This window comes from Protopterus annectens, chromosome 7.part0 (genome assembly GCF_019279795.1).
Source record: "Protopterus annectens isolate FY-2018-M chromosome 7.part0, PAN1.0, whole genome shotgun sequence".
Classification (NCBI taxonomy): Eukaryota; Metazoa; Chordata; order Ceratodontiformes; family Protopteridae; genus Protopterus; species Protopterus annectens.
Window position 1 is genome coordinate 1,477,704,071 of NC_056739.1, and position 23,311 is coordinate 1,477,727,381.

At 39.8% G+C, this 23,311-nt stretch overlaps 1 protein-coding gene across 1 annotated transcript in view; it reads left to right on the forward strand.

Annotated features, from left to right (window-relative positions):
* PLXNB1 (plexin B1) overlaps positions 1-23,311 on the forward strand; it is a 3,809,096-nt gene that overhangs the window by 2,259,657 nt on the left and 1,526,128 nt on the right. Inside the window, exon 15 of the mRNA XM_044078026.1 lies at positions 3,051-3,144. Coding sequence (XP_043933961.1) covers positions 3,051-3,144 — 94 coding nt within the window. The remainder of the gene's footprint in view (positions 1-3,050; positions 3,145-23,311) is intronic.

Sequence of the window (23,311 nt, forward strand, 5' to 3'; positions counted from 1 at the left end):
AAATAGTAAAAGAGGAAAAAAAATCTTTTGGGAAAATAGTGAAGAAAAGAAAGTTTAAAGGGAAAAGTATGAAACAGAAAAAGAAATGAGTAAGGTATTAAGAAAAAAAAAATGGTGAATTTGTGTAAAGTAAAAAAATATCTAGGAAGTTAATAGTAAGAGAAAGTAATAACTTCAGTGTGTATTCCATAAATGTAAAGTATTAAAAAATATCGCTGGAAGGATAGGAATCTTAGAGTGATGCATTAAGTCTGACATAAATATAATAGTGTTGGAAGATGAAAGATTTTAACTAAGGAAGAAAGACTGCAGACAGAAAAACTTTGGAGAGGAGACATAATTTGGAATAAATGGGAAATTAACGTTATTCAGGAACAGTAATTCTTTGTCAAAAATCTGTGAAAGTACCAGATGTGACATTAGTAATATGAGAAGGTGAATTGTCCTAGATCTAAGATGGGAAAGCTCAAGTATATCGAATTACAGCATTATATGCTTGTGTTGCATGTACAGAAAGGGAGCATTTATTTCATAAGGTCTTTGATTATGTAGTTCTAAATATACTGAAGGGAGAGATTAATTAGGATTTGAGAGAAAAACGAGAGGAAGTGATAAATTTAGAAATTATGAGATGTGGAAATTTTAGTATTAACTCATGGACATGTAGTCGAGGCACATGCAAAATTGAAATAGATTATTTTATAACAACAGAAGGGTTAAATGTTGCTGAAGAGGAGTCAGTTGCAACAGTTTTTTTTTTAGACCATCTTAGCAGTATGAATAGAGTTGGAGGATATAAGGAGTATACAAAAATAAAATAAAAAGAATAAACGAGAAAACATGGAATGAAAATGCCAAGAAAATATTAGTTATGGAGAGATAATACTACTAAGAGAATATTTTATAAACATCGGTGTGAATGGTGGCCCGCTTTAAAAAATATATAAAAAGTGTTTTTTAGATTGGTAGAAAGATGCAAGAAAAGCAGAAAAAGAAAATATGAAAGAACATGTAAACATGCTTTTAACGATATCAATGATACAGAAACTTTTGATATAGAAAAGCGATATGTAGGAAGAATCAAGACAAATGAAGGAATCATTTAAACAGGTATTTTCTACAATGTAAAGAAGAAATATGAGCATATGTAAGTATTTTAGTTAAGGAAGGCAGTAGTATAATGAGAAGAAATAAAAATGTAAACGAGAAATAAAAAGAACTCCGGAATAGATTATGTATTTTGTGGTATGTACAAGGAATGTTTAAAGAAAAAAAAAAAACAGGAGAGAAGATGGAATATTAAAAGACTCTGAGCAAGATAAAAAAAAATGTAACCGATTTTTTTTCTTTGAGCTAGATAAGGTACTGGAGCAAGTGAATATGGAATGTGCTGCAGGACCAGGTAGGATTGAATATCAAATGTACAAGAATGTAAAAGATTGGCAGAAGAAATTTTTTTTAAGTTCTGAATGAATGAATGGTTAAGTGAAGGTTTTATGTATAAGAAATTATGTAGTGGGGTACTTAAATTTGTTTTGAAAAAAAAAGGAACAAATGAAATTAGAAATTGGAGACCTGTAGTATTGAGTAATGCAGATTATAAGATTTTTATAAAAATAATTAAAAAAAGAATGGAAAAAAAATGGAGAACATTTGACGGTCAATATAATGTAAAGGGAGATGGATGTCAAACTAGAGTTTTCACTGTGTAATATATTAAACCTCTTGTAATAGAGGCCCATGGGATATATGCAGATGAGCCCTTAAGGACATCGTGTTTCAGCTGTATGGCTTCTGAATGTCCATGATTTTTTAGTTTTTTAAATTGTTGTAGATACATTCAGGCCAATAAAGCCAAACCTCACTAACTGTGAACATACATGTTTTGGTGGTCTTGTGACCTTATTAACACAGCATAAGTGGGCTGTCTGACTATACTTTAGAAACACAGGGTGTTTCCATCCAGCTGATGTCCATAACTATTAAGGTGTTTGCAAAATATCCCAACTAACATCCAAACTAAAAAGATATTTTATGTTATATGGAGTATTTGCAATGAGAGGATAAATGAAATTATGTTTAATGGAAAATGGATGTTAGCAACAGTACTATGAAAAATTAGATGATGGTTGTGGGAAAAGAAGTGGGGGTCTAATAAGGGCAAAGGGGACAGACATTAAAAGGAAGAAATATAATTGTGATTATATAATAGTGAAGGAAGTAGAATATTATATACCGGATGAATTTGTAAATATGTAAAATTGTAAATAATTGTGTAAAGAATATTGTAAGTAACATTGTAAGTAAAGGATCCCTACTCTGTTCAGTAGGTGCTATGGGATCTTTTGCATCTACCTGAGCTACCACAAACTCAGGTAGATGGGAACTCAGTTTAATGTCTGTGTTTAGTTGCACATTTTCGTGGACATGCATTTCAGTCACTTGCATGGAGAATGCTGCTTGGGTTTTGTTTCGCAATAGGAGTGTACAGTACATATTCCTAGGCTTTTTAGCATTCTACATTTTCAACATTTGTTGCATCTAATTATCTTTTGAATGCCCAATGCTTAGTTTTTGACTTATTACTGTCTGTTGTGAATGTCTTTGATTATGCCTACCATGGTACTTTAGCTGTATTGTTTGTAATTGTCCTGTAGTATATTATCATTTATAATCCCTGCTTTGCTTATGGCGAGGGTTGTGGATGAAAAATGTCCTTGGACCATTTCACTTGGTTAACAGCTAAATTTTAGCAAGCCTTCTTTATTTCAGTAATATTGTTTAATGTTGGTATGTATCCACGTGTCATTGATGGGAAATTAATTGCTTATGCTTCATACTTTTAGGACAGCACTTAATCCTGATGCACGACATTTTAATACCACTTTGCTTCTCCTACATATTTGTTGCGCATTGGGGGAAAAACAGTTGTTTGAAGCATGACTTTGAAATGTTTTCAATTTTCTTAAACAGACATTGTAGTGGATTTCTTTGAAAGTGCTGTGTATTGTGCTGGACTTTTAACTTGTGATTCTTCCTTTATGTTACAGCATACCTATTCTGTCCCACAACAAGAGTACAGTGCTTTGGTTTATGTACAGAGAAATCACACCTTCCGAGTGGATAGTTCTGAAGATCTCTATGGTATGTAGCATGCATAATTGTCAATATGAAGTGAAGAGGTGTTAGATGGTTCTCAGGTGATGATGATTAGCCTTTTTTGGGAGCTTCATGATGATCACAGAATGCTAGATTGTTCTGATTCTGAGGTTACTCAGAAGTAAATAGAAAAATAATGGTGAAAACTAGACTGTAATGTAGCAGTTCATGTTTTTAGCAGTTGTTGCAGTGCAGTCAATCTTTTGTTTTATGCTTTTTCACTAGCAACCTTGATTCTCCCTACCGACCTGAGAGGTAACCCATTACCTCCTTCTATTTCATTATTTTTTTTAAATTAGAATGAGGGTTGGTCCTGAAAACCAAAAGTCTAGACAAAAGCTAAATGTTGAGAGTTATACTAAACTAGTTACAGTTTTGAGTCTTTCTGAAACTTTCCTGTCACACTCGTACTAAGCTTCTACAATGCTGTCCACTGGTGGTGGTAAGTTGCTTTCTGTAGCTGTTGGAAAGCATTATTTCTTTTTTATACACACACTTCTCTTCAAGTCAGCATTACACTGACAAATAGAAAAATTGCAGATGCAGAGGCTAGATGTTGTACAAGTGTTTAGTAAACAGTGTAGATTACTCCGTACCCGTAGAACTGAAAATTTCAAAGGAAAAACGTGCACGTCTTTGCAAAAGGCTTGTTTTTAATACATTTGAAGCACAGAGAAGTAAGATGAGCAAAGTGTATTTCACTGGAAGTCCACTAATCAAGGAATTGGGGTGCAGGATTATTGCAGGTTATAGGTCACTGTTGTAGTTGCAACTAACTGATGCCAAGTTATCTGCAGGGCAAGTGCACAGAGATAATAGTTAGAAGAACTAAGAGTTGGAATGGAAAGTAGAAATTTAGAAGTGAAGAGGGGTGTGGATTACTCTGGGAAGATCTTGCATCTTGGTTGTTGTGGCTTTATTTGAAACTGTAACAGCAACATTTTAGAAAGGCCTGACAGTGCATGCAACTTATCTTGAGCTTGCTAAGGCATTTAACATTGTTCCACATAAGGGAGTAGTTGACACACCATTAGCAAAAAATGTGTATTCTTGTATAATTCAGTGAGTAAAATGCTGGTTAAGCAGCAGGATGCAAGTCTGGATGGAGGAGCTACTTGCCCTTTTTGACAGGGATTACCACTGGTATCCCACTAGACACTATAATGGGGTTAATTCTTAGATTATTCTTCAAAGTCAGTGCAAGTAACATTAAGAGACTTGGCAGAAAAGACAAGTTATAATTTACAAAATAAATGATTGGATCATAAAATCAACACCATCATTAAAGCTTGTCTGACTTTCTCATTCTCTAACCTGACTCCTAGAGTGACCCTGTGGATAGCCAGAACTACCTGCTGAGTTTAGAGTACAAAAGGGGAAATGGAAGTAGGTTACCAGGTTTTTCTTCCATCTCACACATGCATGCACTCCCACCTGTGGGTAATTTAGAGTATCCAATCCAACTACTTAAGTAGATTTTAAGTAGTGGTGATAACGATGAAAGTGCTTGCTTTATCTTTTGTTTTCATTGCTGGATTGAAGTAAAAGCTAATTTGTGTTTGGAGTCAGAAAAGTCTCTGATGTGAAATTCTTTCACAGTGTATAGGTTACTATCTGTTATTTTTATTTCATTTAAGATTTAGGTACTGATCTAGGGTACATTAGCCAAATGCCATTTAAACTTTGACACGCATTTACTGAAGTCAGAAAAGCATGTTCTGTAGAGTACCTGCTTGCAAAGACCATATCTGATCACTCCAGGCATGATGATGATCCACTGTGTACCTCACTGATCCCCAGTCCATGATCGAATACACTGCTCTGTTTTGAAATGTTCAAACAAGCCACCTGATAGAATTTGAAAAGGTACAGTGTATGTTCTCCATTAGATTGCTGTTGCAGTAGTCATTAGCTATGGGACATATCTTGCCAAGATACTGTATGTCCGGCCAGTCTACAAAGCTTCAGCTTCCTTCCTCTCATGCAGTTCAGATTGCCCTTTACACAAGGATATGATAGTGTAATAGAGACATTCAACTGTGCCAAAACTCAAAACTTTCTTGCCATCCTTACATGTATGCAGGCTGCTATCAATTTTGCATCTAGTATAATCGTGCTGTTAGCTTCAGCTAGGGACCCTTCCTTTTCCTTTAAACTTTTTTTCAGAATTTTTGCTCATGTCCATCAGAAAGAACAAGTGCAGTTGGCACCAAATTCTGTATATAGAGTCTCCCACTCCGTTTGTGTTTTGTTTGGGATCCAAACATGATGTCCCCTCTTGTTCTGTTTATTGATCTTTCCTTAAGACTGTTAGGAGTAGACTTAACTGTCCATGTTTTTCTTGAAAACTGGCATCTTAAAGACTTATTGCCAGTGGCTATGTTATCTTCCCCTGCAGTGGATCTTCCCCTTAATTAAAAAGATGATGTTGATGAGAGGTGAGAGACAATACTAGTACGTTCACATCTGTCATAAGATCTGTGGCTGACAGATCTGCTGAGGCAAATTTGCAGCCCTTGACCATCAGTCTGCTTTTCCAGGATCCCTCTGGATGTGTGAGGGTCCACAGCTATGGTGACCTCTGGGGGGGGGGGACAAACTAAACAGACCATTCATCTGGTGGAGCCTGCCAATAAAAAATAAATAAAATGTATTGTGTTATCTGAGGGTGTGGGAGGTGTTCCCACAAGTCCTGATAATGGGAAAATGTTGGCAGCTTGCTTGTGGGAGATCAAACCTCTGACTTTATCCCTTAAGATCATACGTCTGTCTTCTCAAAAAGCATACTCAAAAGCCTAAACATTTTTATTCCATCCTTCTACCCCTTCTCAGAAGGGGGGAGTAAGGAAGATTGTTATAACTTTGCTCAAGGCCTGGTCAAAGCAATTCATTGTCTTCAGACTTTTTTCTCCTTGCCTATTAAAAGGAAGAGAGTTCCTTCATCTTCCAAAAAAGATTCATCTTACTTTGATAATGAAGGCCTGGATTATGTTTCGCAGATGCTTTCCCTCACAGGTTGAGAATGTGAAATGGAGGATACTCTAGTATTGGAGGATTCACTTATTATATGACACCATAGCAAAAATATATTTTTTTCCAATGGGAGGGTAGAGAAGTGTCTGACTCCCAGAAAAACTACTGTGACTTACTCGGTATAAACTCCACTAAGCTGATGGCTGTCTCTTCAGTTTTAGGAGCTGTAGAGGATGCATTCTTAGTGGCTTCAGTGTTGCTAGAATCCACCTCCCAAAAAGCCTGCCAGATTTTATGGAGTCCCAGACACAGTCACCTTTATAAAAACCTCTCTGCTGTCCCTGCTGTTATTTCTCTGGATACAGAGAAAGGTGCAAGAGCTTTTACTTCTTCAAATCCAGCCCCTAATGATAAGGATAACAAAGCATTTGACAGTTTTGACAGAAAAAGTTCAAAGTACTTACACCTTATCTTTGAGGGCTTGAAACTGCCAAACTCGTGTGTAAGTATCTTTTATCTAGTTTGTCTAATATGGCACAATTCTTAGCTAATCTTCCAAATTCAGTTGTAAAATCCAGTGTTGTGGAACTGCTTAACTCTGCATCACAGGTAACTAAGTATACAATAATGTGTCTATGACGCAGTGGAAGCTGTTTGGGCTGCTGCTGTTGTGACAGTGATGAGAAGATATGCTTGGATCAGACTTCATACATTTCTGGAGAATGTCAAAGGCCAAATGTTAAATCCTACTCTGGATAAGGACTTTTTATTTAGTAATTCCTCTGCTTAAGCTCTCAAAAACGTGGAAGAGAGAGGTAAATTTATGCAGGGAGTTAAGCAGTTATATCTGATTCTCAGTTTTAAGAGAGTACCCTACCAACCCCAGGGCCATTTTTTTCACAAACCTTTCAAGTCAGGCTTGTAAAAATCTGCCAAACAGTTCAGAAAGAAATGGCAAGGTGATGTCTAAAAGAAAGCTGATGCATTACAAGATCCTCTTCCCAAAGAAAAACTTCTGACTGTCCTTGCCTCAGTTCCTCTCTCCCCATGTCATTCTGCATGGCAGTTGAGAACTGTAAATCCTTGGTTTCTCTAAGCATTATTGAACAAAGATTGACTACATTGGGCATTCCCTCCTTTGCTATTAGGAATTTCTTGTCCTCCAAAAGACCAGCTCCACTTTGCACCTAAAGTCATTGCAGAGTTGCTTTATCAGGGGGTTTATAGTATTAGTTCCTTCACAGCAATGGGAACAATGCTTGTTCAAGGCTTTTTCCTGGTTCCCAGGAAAAAGGGAATGTGGAGACCCATTTTAGATTTGCCCAGCCAACACACCTATCTTCTCACTCCGTATTTCGAAACGCTAACACCTCAAACTCTTTCCTCTTCTTTCCCTTCAAACTTTTCTACTTGCCTTGGATCTAATGGATTCATATTTACATATCCCCCATTCACAAAGACCAATCCTTTTTAAGGTTCTGTGTTTTAGGTTTGCATTATCCATTTACTTATTTCCCTTTTGTTGGGTTTTTTTTTTTTTTTTTTACTGCTCCAGGAGTCTTCACCAAATGCCTTGCTCCACTGATGGCCAGTTATAGTCTTTAAGGCATGCACATTTTCCTTTATTTAGACAATTGCCCAGTAACAGCACTTACTTGTCAAGACACACTAATACACTTGAAGTATGCATTAAATATTTTTACTAAAACTAGGATTCACTCTAAATCTTAAGTCATCCCTTATTCCATCTCTGAGGTTATTATTAATTTTATTATTCATTAGGCCACGATGGTGCAGCGGTTAGCATTGTTGCCTTACAGCAAGAGTTCTCCGGGTCGATTCTCAGCTGGGAGCACCTTCTGTGCAGAGTTTGCATGTCCTCCCCGTGGTCAAGTGAATTTAAAGACATGCAGGTAGGTACATGCATGTGTGGGTGTGCCTTCCTCGAAGGCTGGTCGCCGGGCTGGCAACTTGACACCGTAAAAATTCACTGCCAGTCATTAGCGGTCTGGATTCCACTGTGACGACCCCTAAACCGGGAAAAGCCGAAAGACAGTTTTTTTTCCTGAACACCTCATTGATTAACAGCCTTTCATCCTCTAGAGAAAATGCAAATTTATCATCAGCATTTCTCCAGTCTTTCTGTTTAGACTACGTCCACTACAAGAGGAGTTGGGTTCATGACCTCCTCTAGTCTTATTATACTTGCCAGATCTCACTTGAAAATTCAGCAGTCTCTCATATCAGTTTGAGCACAAGATTGATTTTCCTTTTCAATTCTAATTTTCAGTTTTGTGAAGAAAAAACACGTCTAATGTTCATTTTATCTCACCTTACTACTTGCCATGGTACTCTCACACGTTATTCACACTTGTACACTACCAGCCACCCTACCTGTACTCTGGCTAAACCCTCCTTCATATCTATTTTTTTCAGATGTATTTTATGTCCAACTTGTTCACCTTTTCAAATACAAAACTCCTAAGCATTCAGTTCACTTTGACATAACCTGGAATAAATTAATGTACTTAATGTGAAAACAAAACAAACAAAAAAACTAATCCTGATCCTCTCCTCTAAAATCGTTCTTTCTGGCTATATTCATCCCCAACCCTTTTCCCTCAGCCTCATCCATTCCACCATCTTCTTCCCCTAATTCCTATACAACACCCACAAAACTTTTCTTTATTTCCATTAATATTCATTGTATTCTAAAAGTTACAGAACTACAAGTAAGGTTTCTTCGGTATTCACTAGATGATAACATCATTACCAAAACACAGTTATAATCCCATATAAAAGATTCTGAAATTCTGTCCCCTGGCTTCAATGTTATGCAGTGTGACAGATTACACAAAAAAGGATGAGGCATTGCAGTTGTGTATAATAACTGCCTAAGTTTCTCACCCATAAAAACTAGCATACCGACCTTCCAAAATGTAGAACAACTTTTCTCTCTCCTCATTGTTAATAAACATAAGGAACTTTGTATAATTGTCGTCAGTGTATCACCTAGTTAATAATAATAGCTTATTAAAAGAAATTCTTGGTTGTATAACTACAAATATTACTATTGAAACCATTATCTTATCTGTGACATCCATCACCCCACCTACTAGTCTCAACTTATATGGGTTCAAGCAGCTGATCTCTTCCACTACTTGACTCAGCAAAGCGAATCATAAAAATTCTACCCATGACTGGATACTTGTCTCTGACCCCAGCACGTGTGCCATGTCAGGAGTACTACCTCATTCTCTTGGTGACCATCACCCTATATTCGCCAATAGAGAAATCGCCCACCAGCTAAAAAGTATCAGTGCAGAATTACCCAGAATCTTCCTAATATTCATCCTGATGCACTCAGTTATGTACTAACATTCTTCAACTGGTTTTCACTCAAAACACTACCCTTAGATGAAGCTGTCAACAAATTAATATATTCATGATTACTTTGAATACCCATGTCCTTACCAGAAATGAGAGTAAAAAATGCTCACACACCCTGGCTGTTTAATTCTACAACTATTGTCATGAAAAAATAAGCATGAAAACTGGCACAAAGATAAAAAATCTACTTTACATTTCTACAAGGAGTTGGACTACCTCACTTAGACAAAACAATTATTCCTATGACCCACAAGATAATCATTAAAAAAAAAAAAAAAAAAATCCAAAGGAATTCTATAGCTCAATTAAAAAAATTTTTCAACCTGGCTCTCCTTTTACCAAACCTCTATCCAGACTTGTCCCTCTCAAATACATCTACCAAATTTAAAACTTTCTTTATTGACATTGTAGTCTATCTTACTTCCAGCCTCTCCCTAACCATTTAATCTACCTCAAAATTCTACTAGTCCCGACATCCATGCCTTCAATCTCCAACATGTCTCCACATCATGTGTTAAACAGTTGCTAAAGAAACTTAAAAACCATGATCTCCTTTTGCCGACTGTTGATCTGCTGACTACCTTAAGCTTGCAGCAATCTCTGTAGTATACCCATTCTCAGTTCTTATTAACCTATCTATTCAAGATTCCCATGTCCTTGCCCTATGAAAAAAATTAATTATTCAATTCCGTAAAGGAGGTGTAACTCCTCTTAAATCTCTAACTTTAGGCGAATTGTCATCTTATCCCACCTTTCTAAGATCCTGAAAAAGTGTATTCATAAGCAAACTCCTTTAGTACCTCCTGCAAAATAACCAGTGGCCCAAAACAACATGGTTTCTGACCATTCCATAGCACCACTACAGCTCTCCAATTTTCCAACACCATTAATAAGGCTAGAGACCAAGGACAATTAATCTCTTGATATTCATCGTGTTTCACTGTTGCAGTCATTACACTTGGGGTTATCCTGCTGGTAGGCGACCCGTAGTCGGCCCGAGTTCCAAAGTCTTGGTCCAGCGTCTGTTGCTGTCGCCTCTTCCCTGACGTCAGTGCGCCAGGGGTATAAAGTCTTTCTTGCCACACGGTGCCCGAAGCATATGCAGTTCGCAAGTGCCGGTCGGCCGACTCCTGAGATTTTCAAAATTGAATTTCAGAACCGAAGTCTTCAATAAAGCTAAGTACCCTGTTGGGGAAACTTTTTCTTGCTTCAGACCGATGTCAGTAAAAGTTAATAATTGTATTTCTTGTGGGAAGCAAATACCTCATAAGGACTTTCACTCTTACTGCATTCCTTGCCTAAGCCCTGACCACGACATTACTAGTTGTCGGTATTGTGCTAGATTCAATAAACGCACTATTAAACTTTGGTTTGATTTTGCTTTACATTACTTTGGATGAAGATTTAATTACATAATGCTGTCGGAACAACCGACGACCGGAGTGTATAAAAAATGCGAAGACAAAAAGACAAGCATCCGAGGTACAAAACAGATGAAGCCTCTTCTAGACCAGTCGCCAGTTCTCAGTGAGGCGCTTTCGCATCCCCTGACACCTACCACCTCAGAGTCACAGGCCGCAACCGACAGCCACATGGAGACACCGAGGCCTGTGGAAACTCAAGGTATTGGGCCTACAGAAAATTTACCCTCAGATGGGTCCGGAGCTGCTGAGCAGGCACCAGCTTCTGAGGGTGTTTTCAGACCTTCACAGCTTACAATTAAAGGTACTACAGCAGCAAAGACAAAGTCAAAAACACCATTAAAGACAAGGAAACAAGTGCAGCATTCTCCAGAACAGTCATCCATGCCAAAGAAACAGATGCTTAAAATGGCTGAAGACCTTCTTACTTTAATCAGGGGTTCCCATCCCCCTCCTGACAAAAGGCCTAGGCAAGACACTGATTATGATTCCTCTGATCAGGTTTCCATTTATTCTGATTCTTCCTCTGACCAGGGTTATTCACTCCCTCCCTAGGAGTACTCTGATGCTGAAGAGTCCATTCCTTCAGCCTCACCGCCTGAGGATTACTCTCTTGGGGAAACCCTGCACACCATGAGAGAGCATTTCCATTGGGAGAGCCAGGATTACTCAGAATCCAAGAAAAGGCCCAGAGATTTCCTTCTTTTGCCTCAGCACAGACCCTTAGCTATCCCCCCATGTGCTTGATATTGTTTTTTTTCTGAATCCAGTCTGTCTCCAGATTCTTTACCCTCTGCACCAGTAAAGCCAGACAGGTACTACAGGGTCCCAGACTCTCATAAATTTCTTTACAAAAACCCCGCTGCAGACCCAGAAACTATCTCTCAGGGCCCAAAAGGGATTAAAGCTTCCACTGCCAAAAATCCTGTTCCCTCGGATAGGGATTCCAGATCTCTGGACATATGGGGGAAAAAAGTTTACACTTCTGCTACTTTAGCTGTAAGAGCTTGTCAGTTTCACATGCTTAAATATCAGCAATATCTCATGTCATTGTTAAAGCAAAAAATGGTTACAAATATAGAAAGTCCGGACAGTAAAGAAATGCAGGATTTGTTGCATGCAGTTGAACAAGTGGGAAAGCATACTCTGCAATATGGTTTTGATTCATTAGAGGCTTCTTGTAGAGCCGCAGTTACAGGCTTAGTTATTCGGAGACATGCTTGGTTGAAAGAACAAACTTTACCTGACCATGTTAAAATGAAATTATTGGATGCTCCACTACAGCATGATACCTTGTTGGGTGTTAAGGCAGAAGAGGTGTTAAAGAAAATGGAGGATAAAGCAAAATCAATGCAAACTGTGAAAGATTTCTTACAGGTTCAGCCACATAGATTTAGCAGAAACTGGCCTTCAAAAAATTGAACCTTTCCAGTGTCAGACAGGCCACAAAGAGACAGGTACATATGCCCAAGAGGCAGATCTCAGCCCCAAGGCTCCTTCAGACCTAAACAATGGGGTGCTTCAGCCCCCAAAGGAGGAGAAGGCAAATCACAACCTTATAGGAAACGGTCACAATGACTTCCCTCTGCAAATGCCAAGCTCTTACCGGTTGACAGCACCCCTAGGGGGAAAGCTAGCACTTTTCTCAAAAAAATGGCACATGATCACCCAAGACCAGTAATTACTCAAGGGTACAGGTTCCACTTCCACATGCTTCCAAAACCAAAAGATATGCCAAACCTGCCACAAAACCAATGGTCAGAGGCACAAAAACAGATTGCTGCTCTTATGGATATGGGAGCTATTCAAAATGTTCCACAAGAAGAACAGGGCCAAGGATTTTACTCTCTACTTTTCCTAGTACCCAGAAAGGACAAAGCATGGAGACCAATACTGGACCTGTCAATCCTAAATACTTTCCTGGATGTTCTAAAATTCAAAATGTTAACACTACAACAACTCTTGCCCATGCTGGGCAAAGAGGCTTGGCTAGTTACTTTGGATCTCAATGAGACATACCTGCACGTCCCAATCAGACAATCGTGCAGAAGATACCTCAGATTTATAGCAGGCTCAATGCATTATCAATTCTCTGCACTGCCCTTTGGCTTATCTACTGCGCCCAGGGTCTTCACAAAATGCCTGGCACCAGTAATTGCATTTTGCAGACAAAAAGGAATTCAGATATATCCCTACTTGGACAACTGCCTTATTCAAGCAGACAGCAAGGACATTCTTCTAAAGCACCTGGCGTTTGTAAAAAGATTACTAGTTTGCCTAGGGTACACAGTAAATGAAAAGAAATCAAAACTAGTGCCCTCTCAAGAGATAATATTCCTGGGTGCAAGCTTAAATACAACTACCCAGATGGCTTATCTCATGCCAGACAAACAAAGGCAACTGACTCATTACTTTCAAATGATGGCAACAAAGACCCAGCTCCCTGCAAGAAAAATTCTGCAGGCCCTGGGTTTCATGGCATCTTGCATTCTACTAATTCCATATGCCAAACTGCATATGAGGAAACTACAATGGTATCTAAAAAGTGTTTGGACTCAGCATTGTCACAGCCTAGAGACAATCATAACCTTGATTCCCTGTCTACAACAGGAGTTTTGATGGTGGTCCCAGGCCTGTCACCACAACAAGGGACAGCCTTTCACCTTACCTACAGCCAGGCAGACAATAACAACGGATGCATCGGATTATGCCTGGGGAGCACATATGGCAGGAAAATGTATTCAGGGCACGTGGCCCAAGGAACAAATGTATCTTCACATCAATCAAAAAGAGATGCTAGCTGTACAGAATGCCCTGACAGCCTTCAAGGACCTAATACATCCAGGACAATTATTAATAGACGGACAATACCACAGTTATGTGGTACATAAACAAGCAAGGAGGCACACATTCCTAACCCCTATGCAGACAAGCCATGACTTTGTGGAACACAGCACTGACCTACCAGGTACATCTGCATGCACAATTCCTGCCAGGAAAAAAAAAACACACTGGCAGACGAACTAAGCAGAAATCTCATGGATCCTCATGAATGGAAGCTAAATCCACAAGTGTTCAACATGATAACAAGGGAATGGGGACTCCCAGACTTAGATCTTTTTGCCTCCCCTCACAATTACCAATTACAGAAATTTTGCACAAGGACTTAGCAATCTCAAGCATGGAAAGTGGATGCTCTATCTTTCAACTGGAAAAAACTGACCGTCTATGCCTTTCCTCCGATGCCTCTTCTCACCAACGTGCTTCTAAAAGTCAGACAAGAGGCCAAAAATGATCCTGATTGCCCCAGACTGGCCACACCAGCACTGATATCCAATCCTAAAGATTTTGTCCCAAGGCCCACCTTGGCCTCTACCTCAAATCCGTCATCTTCTGACACAGCAAAACAATCAGATTTTGCACAGTCAACACAGAACCTTAAACCTGGCAGCATGGCAGATAATGTAGCCACTCAGACTGCACCTCTCTCTAAAGCCATTATGGATGTAATTTTGGAAGCCAGGGGAGACCCAGCACTAGAAAATCTTATGCGTAAAAATGGAAGAGATTCTGTGCCTGGAACCAGGCACAAGGGCTTGACCCTCTGGTCCCTAATATGCCTCAGATTTTACAATACCTGACTGAGATGTTGGACAAAGGCCCATCTTTCTCTTCTATTAAAATCCATGCCTCTGCCATTTCAGCTCATTACAATACAGATCTTCCTATTTTTTCACATCCTCTACTACGACAGTACCTCAGAGTGACAAAGAATATAAGACCCCCGAGGAGAGCACCAGTACCTAATTGGGACCTCAATTTTGTTTTAGAAAATCTAACACTTCCTCCATTTGAACCAGCCAGCACAGCTGATCTAAAATTCTTGTCATGGAAAACTGCTCTGCTCCTAGCAGTTACTTCAGCAAGAAGAATCTCAGAGTTAAGGCATTGATGGCTGTGGAACCTTTCCTCATTTTTCACCAGGACAGGGTTTCTCTAAGGATGAACCCAACATTCATGCCTAAAGTGGTCTCCAGTGTGGCCCTAAACCAAACTATTCATTTGCCTACCTTCTACCCAAATCCCCAGAATAAAGGCGAAAGACTTATGCATTCTTTGGATATACGCAGGCAGCTACAATTTTACTTGGACAAAATAAAAGCTTTCAGAAAAACTGAGCAACTGTTTGTAGCATATGCTGCAGGATCACAAGGAAAGCCTATTACAAAGCAGACAATCTCCAAATGGATAGGACACTGCGTCCGCTTCTGTTATACACAACAAGGCAAATCTGTGCCTAGGGGCATTAGGCCTCATTCTACCAGAGCAGCAGCCACTTCAGCAGCTTTTTTCAGAGGGGTACCAACCAAAGACATATTAGAAGCTACAGCCTGGAGCTCAGTGCACACTTTTACCAAACACTACCACCTACCTCTCTACTCCAAATCCAGAGCAGGGTTTGCCACTGCAGTTCTGCAGGGCTTGTTAGCCTCGCCAAATCTAATCTAATCTGGCATATTTTTATCTTTACAGCCTTCATATCTGGGGGCACCTGACATCTGGGGCAAGAAAAACTGAAGAAAATGGCGTCTGTTGTGACTTTTATACCCCCTGGCGCACTGACGTCAGGGAAGAGGTGACAGCAACAGATGCTGGACCAAGACTTTGGAACTCGGGCTGACTACGGGTTGCTTGCCAGCAGGATAACCCTAAAAATCAAATATAAAAATTAAATCTGTTCAAGATTCCCATGTCCTTGCCCTATGAAAAAAATTCATTATTCACTTCCATAAAGGAGGTGTAACTCCTCTTAAATTTCTAACTTTAGGCCAATTGTCATCTTATCCCACCTTTAAGATCCTGAAAAAGTGTATTCATAAGCAAACTCCTTCAGCACCTCCTGCAAAATAACCAGTGGCCCAAAACAACATGGTTTCTGACCATTCCATAGCACCACTACAGCTCTCCTCAAATTTTCCAACAACATTAATAAGGCTAGAGACCAAGGACAATTAATCTCTTGTTTTTCTAGTTCTTTCAAAAGCATTTCACAGACTGTCACTTGAGAAACTTCTGACTCGTGTCCTCGCTGGGTCTTTCCAAACCAACTCTTACATGTTTGTCTAACTACCTATCTGAAGTATATCAATCGGCTCTGTTCTTTCACTCTTTTTCTCCTAGTTAAAATGATTATTCCTCATTGCTCTATTCTTGGTCCATTGCTCTTTAACACTTTCATCAGTACCCGGTATACATCCTCTCAGCAGGCTTGTCTTACTCAGTATGCAGATGAATGAACACTCATCTGCCCATCTGACAGGCCACTACAGCTACAATCCATGACACAAAATGCCTTCAGCCCATTTGAACTGGGGTTATATCAAAACTAATTTTGCCTTAATGCCCAAAAGACTATAAACTACTATTTTTCCAAAGGTCCATGCCAGTGCTAAAAGTAACTTTCACATTACCTCTTTAAACAATACTGCTTTTGAAGTAGTTACCAATACCAAATTACTTGAAGTCACCATAGATGACAACTTAGTTTGATCTTCACATAAAAAACATAAAAATAACTCATCAAAAGCTCGGCGTGCTATGTCTATATAAACATGTATATGTATGTGTATATATATATATATATATAAAACACACACAAATACATACACAACTGCCCCAAAATACCAACCACACCACCCTGCACCCCCCACTACTTTAATAGTCTAACTCTGTGATCGCACAGACAGACACACAAGGCCAAATTCACGTCCACACACTGCAGTCCCTCACACACACGCACACAAACACACCACTGTCGCAACACACACTTAGACACAGCACTACCCCTCACAAATACACTTACACATGCATACTCACCCACAGCGGAACACCAAAAGCACTAAATCAAAATCCCGTAACACCGGGCTTTTGAATTTCGTGCTTTTCGGTGTTCTGCAGTTTTGTTCTCCTTCAAGACACTTTCAATGTTCTGGTCTTTCGGTGATTTGAGGGAGACCCATATATATATATATATATATATATATATATATATATATATATATATATATATATATATATATATATATATATATATATATATATATATATATATATATATATATATATATATAAAATGTGTGTGTACACACAAACCTTACTCCTCCTAATAGAATCACCCTAGCTAACACTTATCTTTTATCCTCTGTTCTGTATGGTTCATCTATTTTGACTAACATCGAGATTTCTCCTAAATCACAACTTTGGCAATGTTGTAATAAGATAGCTAAATTGGCAGCTAGCCTGCCACATAAAGCTCATTGCTGTGGATTACATTCTGTCAACTGGTTAGAACTCCCATATCAACTAGCCCATATGCAAATTCTTCTAACCTATAAAATACTATATAACCCCTCTACCTGCCCTTCCATCTCCTCAGTACTTTGTAACTAACTCCTAAATCACCCTTTGCACTCTCAAGACAAAAATCTGTGTGAAATCTGTAAACAAAAAAAAAAGTATGGGGTAAAGTTTATACTCGCACTGCATATCCAAAGTATGGAACTCTATCCCAAATTCAGTCAGAACTATATATTGTCTCCATGTGTTTGTCCTCTCTCAAAGAAATTCTCAGTAACTCATAACTATGCGCCTCAACTCTATGATCTATATTAACAAATACTTTACGTTCTTACTAACTTAACCTCTCATTATACTGCATATGCACCTTTCAACACCTGCCTTCTCCCCAGTCTTAGGGTAGACTTTTTTTTATATATATATTTCCTAGCATAGTAGACTATACTTCTAATACTTTGTATAGACTGTCATATTTAATTGTCATTTTATTTATTTTTATTTTTATATCACTTGTGTCTACTCATGGTTATTGTATTCTGTGTATACCACTGTCAAACTACATATTATGTATGTATGATTTATTTATGTTTGTACTAGTGATTTATTTGATATTATTTAACTCTCTGGAGTGTTTCTTTCCTGACCACCACTGAAAATAGGTATTTATTACCCACTCGGGCTTTCCTGGTAAACAAGTATCAGTAAATAAAAATAAAGCTCTTTGTTGTGCCAGATGAAGTCCTTTGCAACCCAAGAGTCCCCTTTTTCTCCTCCCTAACCACCATTAACAGTGCCTACAGACGCTTCAGACTTTGCCTGGGGTGCCCTTTCTTACGGTGCAAAGATGCAGGAAATCTGGCAGCCACAGCACTGACACAAACACATTAACCAGAAAGAAGTGATAGCTGTGATAAATGCCCTGAAAGTCCTGAATCTGCTGTGGTCTCCAGGAACCCTGTTGTTGGTGACAAGACAACACCAGTGCAATGTGGTATATAAACAAAGGAGGAGGGAAGAAGACCTTACCCCGTTTGCAACACTGGACCACGTTTGTCTGGGGCAGAGCTGTTCAGCACAATTTAATTCTCCTTGCGACATGCATCCCATCAAAACAGAACACTTCAGAAAACTTAGCAGATGCAGGGTAGACCCTCATGAATGGATGCTATACCGAGATGTCTTCCTGCATGTAGTGTATTGCTGGGAAGCCATGCAGATAGATCTCTGCCTCCAGTCTAAACAAGACAGCTGAAATGTTTCTGCTCAAGAGATCTTGCGCAGTGTCCTGGGTCACAGATGCATTCTCAGTCTCCTGGTTGGGTATTTATTTTTTTATGTCTGCCCCCTTTCCTTTTTTATAAAGTCCATTGAAAGATCAGAAAAGACTTCCCAAAGATGTTACTGGTGACTCCTTTTCATCCCAGACAACACTGGCTCTCCCTTCTCATGTAGCTGGCCAGGAGCAATTACCAAACACTTCTCCACAGAATGCACATGCTCACACAGGACAAGGGATCTCTTACCCATCCCAATATTCAGAATCACAGCCTAACTGTATGAATTATATGCTTTTGATCCATTTTATGCATCCTTTATGATATCAGCTGGTATTGAACAAGGAAAGTAAACCTGCTACTAGATAAGCTTGTTTATCCAAATAGAAAAGATTTTCTCTTTGGTATCGAAGCAGAGGACCGGTCACACCTGTTTTTTCATTACCAGTTTGATTTGCACAGTTATGGCTTTTTGTACACTTCAGTAAAGGTACAGTTCTCGGACATTGGACCATGTCTCCTGCTGGAAACCCCTATTCCGTTGTTCTTGTTGTTGTTTGTCTTTCGGCTTTTCCCAGTTAGGGGTTGCCACAGCGGAACTCCGGTCCGCTAATGATTGGCAGTAGATTTTCACGAACGCTGAGGTGCCAGCTCGACGTTCAACCTTCAGTGAAGGTATGCCCATTTACGCATGTCTTTCGAACGCCCACCCAACCGGTGGGAGGACATGTAGACTCCACACAGAAGGGACTCCAGCACTCCATCCAAGAATCGAACGGGAGAACCTCTTGTTGTGAGGCAACAACGTTACCGCTGCACATGGCAGTGGAAACCCCTATTTCTTCTTGGTTTCGAATCAAGGGGATTTGGTTTATCAGACTACTAAAAAAGTGCCTCCTTCGTAGGATTTGTAAAACTAACTCTTCCACCTTTTCAACCTGCAGCCAGCTCTTCTCTAGTGTTTAACCTGGAAGACTGTCCTGCTTGGTAGCATTAACCTGTCTTAGATGGATGTCTGGAATACAGGCCAATATGCTTATTCAGGCTTTTCGGTCTTTCACAAGGATAGGGTGAGACTTAGAACCAGCCTTTACTTTATGCCTAAAGTTGTCTCTGAATGTAGTCATAATTGATCTATAAAGCTTCCTGTTTTAAATCCTGATCCTCAAAACAAAGGTGAAAAGATTCTTTCTTGCCTCTATGCTCGCAGACAACTAGCCAAAAGTAAAAATTTCAGAAAATGTAATCAACTTTTTGTGTCTTAAGAGGGTAGTAAAAAGAGACAGCCGGTATCTAAACAAGCTGTAGTCCAGATGGCTGTCCCATTCCATTAAGTTCTGCTACTGCAATTATTGGCAGAAATCTGCCTCAGGATATCTGTGCTCATTTTGCTGGAGCAGTTGCCACTTTTGGTGCTTTCTGGAAAAAGGTGGACCCTATGTCTATATTAAAGGTAACAAGTTGGGCCTTGGCTCATAGTTTTTGTGAACATTACAAGCTAGATTTTGTTTCTGTAGCCAGAGCAAGCTTCTGCAGACCTGTTTTTCATTGAATCCTGGACTCTTCACCACTTTTTTCCCCTCAGCTTTGGTGTTTGGCCCATATGTAGCTGCTACTGCAGTAGTGATCAAATGAATAACGTAGCACAGTTGTGTAGTTTACTTGCCAAGTTGTAGATGTTCATTGTTGCAGTATTACCATCCTCCCCCCATCCCCCACTTATTCGCTTCTCAGACCAGGGTGGGGTAGTCCTCTGCCGCCTTGTTTTGTGTCTTAACATTTATATATTTACTTAGAGGCCTTCCAAGATGGCTGCACATTGAGTAACAGCTTAATTCTAGCTCTCCCAGTGTGAAAACAGAAACTTAGCAGAGAAGGCCAGTGTATTTATATTTCTGGCTAAATTTCACTAACTGGCTATTAAGTGCACTACCTGGGTACCAGGACAAAATAATACAGAGGACCTGAAAGAAAATCGGCTACAAAAGGTGAGGAAAAAACATTGCGAAATGTACTGCAGCTGTTCAGCAAAATGCAGCCCGGGCTCCAGGCATGAATTCCAGTAACCTAGAGGAAAGTGTAAGACAGCTCCACACAGACCTGATTAAAGTAAATGAAACACTGATGGAGTATATCAAGTCAAGTAACAAAAGACTGGAAAACACAGAAGAAGTTTAAACAGGTATTCAGATGAGGTGAAAATGAAAAGGCTGGCTGAATATGAGACTGCTCAAGAAGAGAGGTTTCAAAAATATAAGAATTAGAGCACAGAGCACATAGGGAAAACCTGAGATTTTCTGCTTTACAAGATAAGTTGGAAGGAGCAGACTATTAATTTTATGAAAGCACAAACAAGCAACTGGACTGGTATTCCACAGCAATAGTTCTTAATTGAAAGGGCTCATTGTGCGTGTGCTCCAAACATGGCTAAGAGAAAGCAACCTAGATCTTTAATAGTAAAGATGCAATCCTACCAGCAGATGGAGTTGATTCTGACAAAACTGTGGCAGAAGGACAAAGTACTAAAAACAAAGTGTTTGTTGAGAATGATTACTCATTGTACACCAGACAGAAGAGGGGTAAATGTATTCCATTATTCAGGGATTCCGCCACTAGTACTGTTGGCCAATAGGGTGTTGGCAGAAATTGGGCTACTGTTGGCCGAAGGAGGAGAAGTGGGTGAAGGCATGCCCGAAAGCAGGTAAAGGCTAAGACTGTGATAGTGAGGGTCAGAACTTTGAATGTTGGCAGTATGACTGGTATAGGGAGAGCTAGCTGATATGATGGACAGAAGGAAAGTTGGTATATTGTGTGTGCAAGAGATCAGATGGTAGGGGAGCAAAGCTAGGTGTATCGGAGGCGGGTTCAAATTGTTTTATCATGGTGTGGATGGGAGGAGAAATTGTATAGGGGTTATCCTGAAGGAACAGTATGCTAAGAGTGTTTTGGAGGTGAAAAGAGTATCAGATAGTGATGTTTTTGAAGCTGGAAATTGATGGTGTAATGATGAATGTTAGTGCATATGCTCCACAAGTTGGGTGTGCGATGGATGAGAAAGAAAAATTTTGGAGCGAGTTGGATGAAGTGCTGATTGTACCCAAGGGTGTGAGAGACTGGTGATTGGAGTGGATTTAAATGGGCATGTTGGGGAAGGGAACAGAGAGAATGAGGAAGTGATGGGTAGGTATGGTGTTAAGCAAAGGATTGCAGAATGTCAGATGGTAGTGGATTTTGCGAAAAGGGTGGACATGGCTGTGGTGAATACATATTTTAACAACAGGGAGGAGCATAGGGTGACATTCAAGAGTGGAGGAAGATGCACACAGGTGGATTATATCTTGTGTAGAAGAGCCAGTCTGAAGGAGATTGGAGACTAAAGTGGTGGCAGGGGAAAGTGTAGTTAGGCAGCATAGGATGGTGGTTTGTAGGATGACATTGATGATCAAGAAGAGGAAGAGTGTGAGGGCAGCACCAAGGATCAAATGGTGGAAATTGAAAAAGGATAATTGTGAGGTGGAGTTCAGGGAAGAGTTAAGACAGTCACTGGGTGACAGTGAAGAGTTACCAAATAGCTGGGTAACTACAGCAGAGCTAGTAAGGGAGATGGCCAGAAAGGTGCTTGTTGTGACGTGGAAGGAGGACAAGGAGACCTGGTGGTGGAATGAAGAAGTACAGGAGAGTATACAGTGAAAGAGGTTGGCAAAGAAGTGGAATTGTCAGAAAGATGGAGTATAAGGAGATGAGGTGCATGGCAAAGAGAGAGGTGGCGAAGGCTAAGGATAAGGCTTATTAAGAGTTGTATGAAAGGTTGGACACTAAGGAGGGAGAAAAGGACCTGTACCGATTGATTAGACAGAGGGACCAAGTTAGTAAAGATGTGCAGCAGGTAGGGTGAGGGAAACGTACTCACAAGCGAGGAGAGTCTGTTGAGCAAATGGAAAGAGTACTTTGAGGGGCTGATGACTGAAGAGAATGAGAGGGAGAGAAGGTTTGATGATGTGCATAGTGAATCATGAAGTGCAGTGGAATAGCAAGGAGGAAGTAAGGATAGCTATGAAGAGGATGAAGAATGGAAAGGCTGTGTTGGTCCAGATGACATACCTGTGGAAGCGTGGATGTGTTTAGGTGAAATGGCAGTGGAGTTTTTAACTAGATTGTTTAATGAAATTTTGGAAAGTGAGAAGATGCTAGAGGAATGAAGAAAGTGTTTTGGTATTGAGTTTTAAGAATAAGAGTGATGTGCAGAGCTGTTGTAACTACAGAGGGATTAAATGGATCAGTCACAGCATGAAGTTATGGGAAAGAGTAGTGGAAGCTAGGTTAAGAAGGGAGGTGATGATTAGTGATCAGAAATATAGTTTCATGCCGGGAAAGAGCACTACAGATGTGATGTTTGCTCTGAAAGTGTTGATGGAGAAATACAGAGAAGGTCAGAAGGCGTTACATTGTGTCTTTGTGGATTAGAGAAAGCATAAGACAGGGTGCCTAGAGAGGAGTTGTGGTATTGTATGAGAAAGTCAGGAGTGTCAGAGAAGTATGCAAGAGTGGTACAGGATATGTACGAGGGTAGTGCGATAGCGGTGAGGTCTGCATTGGGAGTGACAAATGCGTTTAAGGTTTAGGTGGAATTACTTGAAGGATCAGCTCTTGAGCCTTTCTTATTTACAGTGGTGATGGACAGGTTGACAGACGAGATCAGACAGGAGTCCCCGTGGACTATGATGTTTGCAGATGACA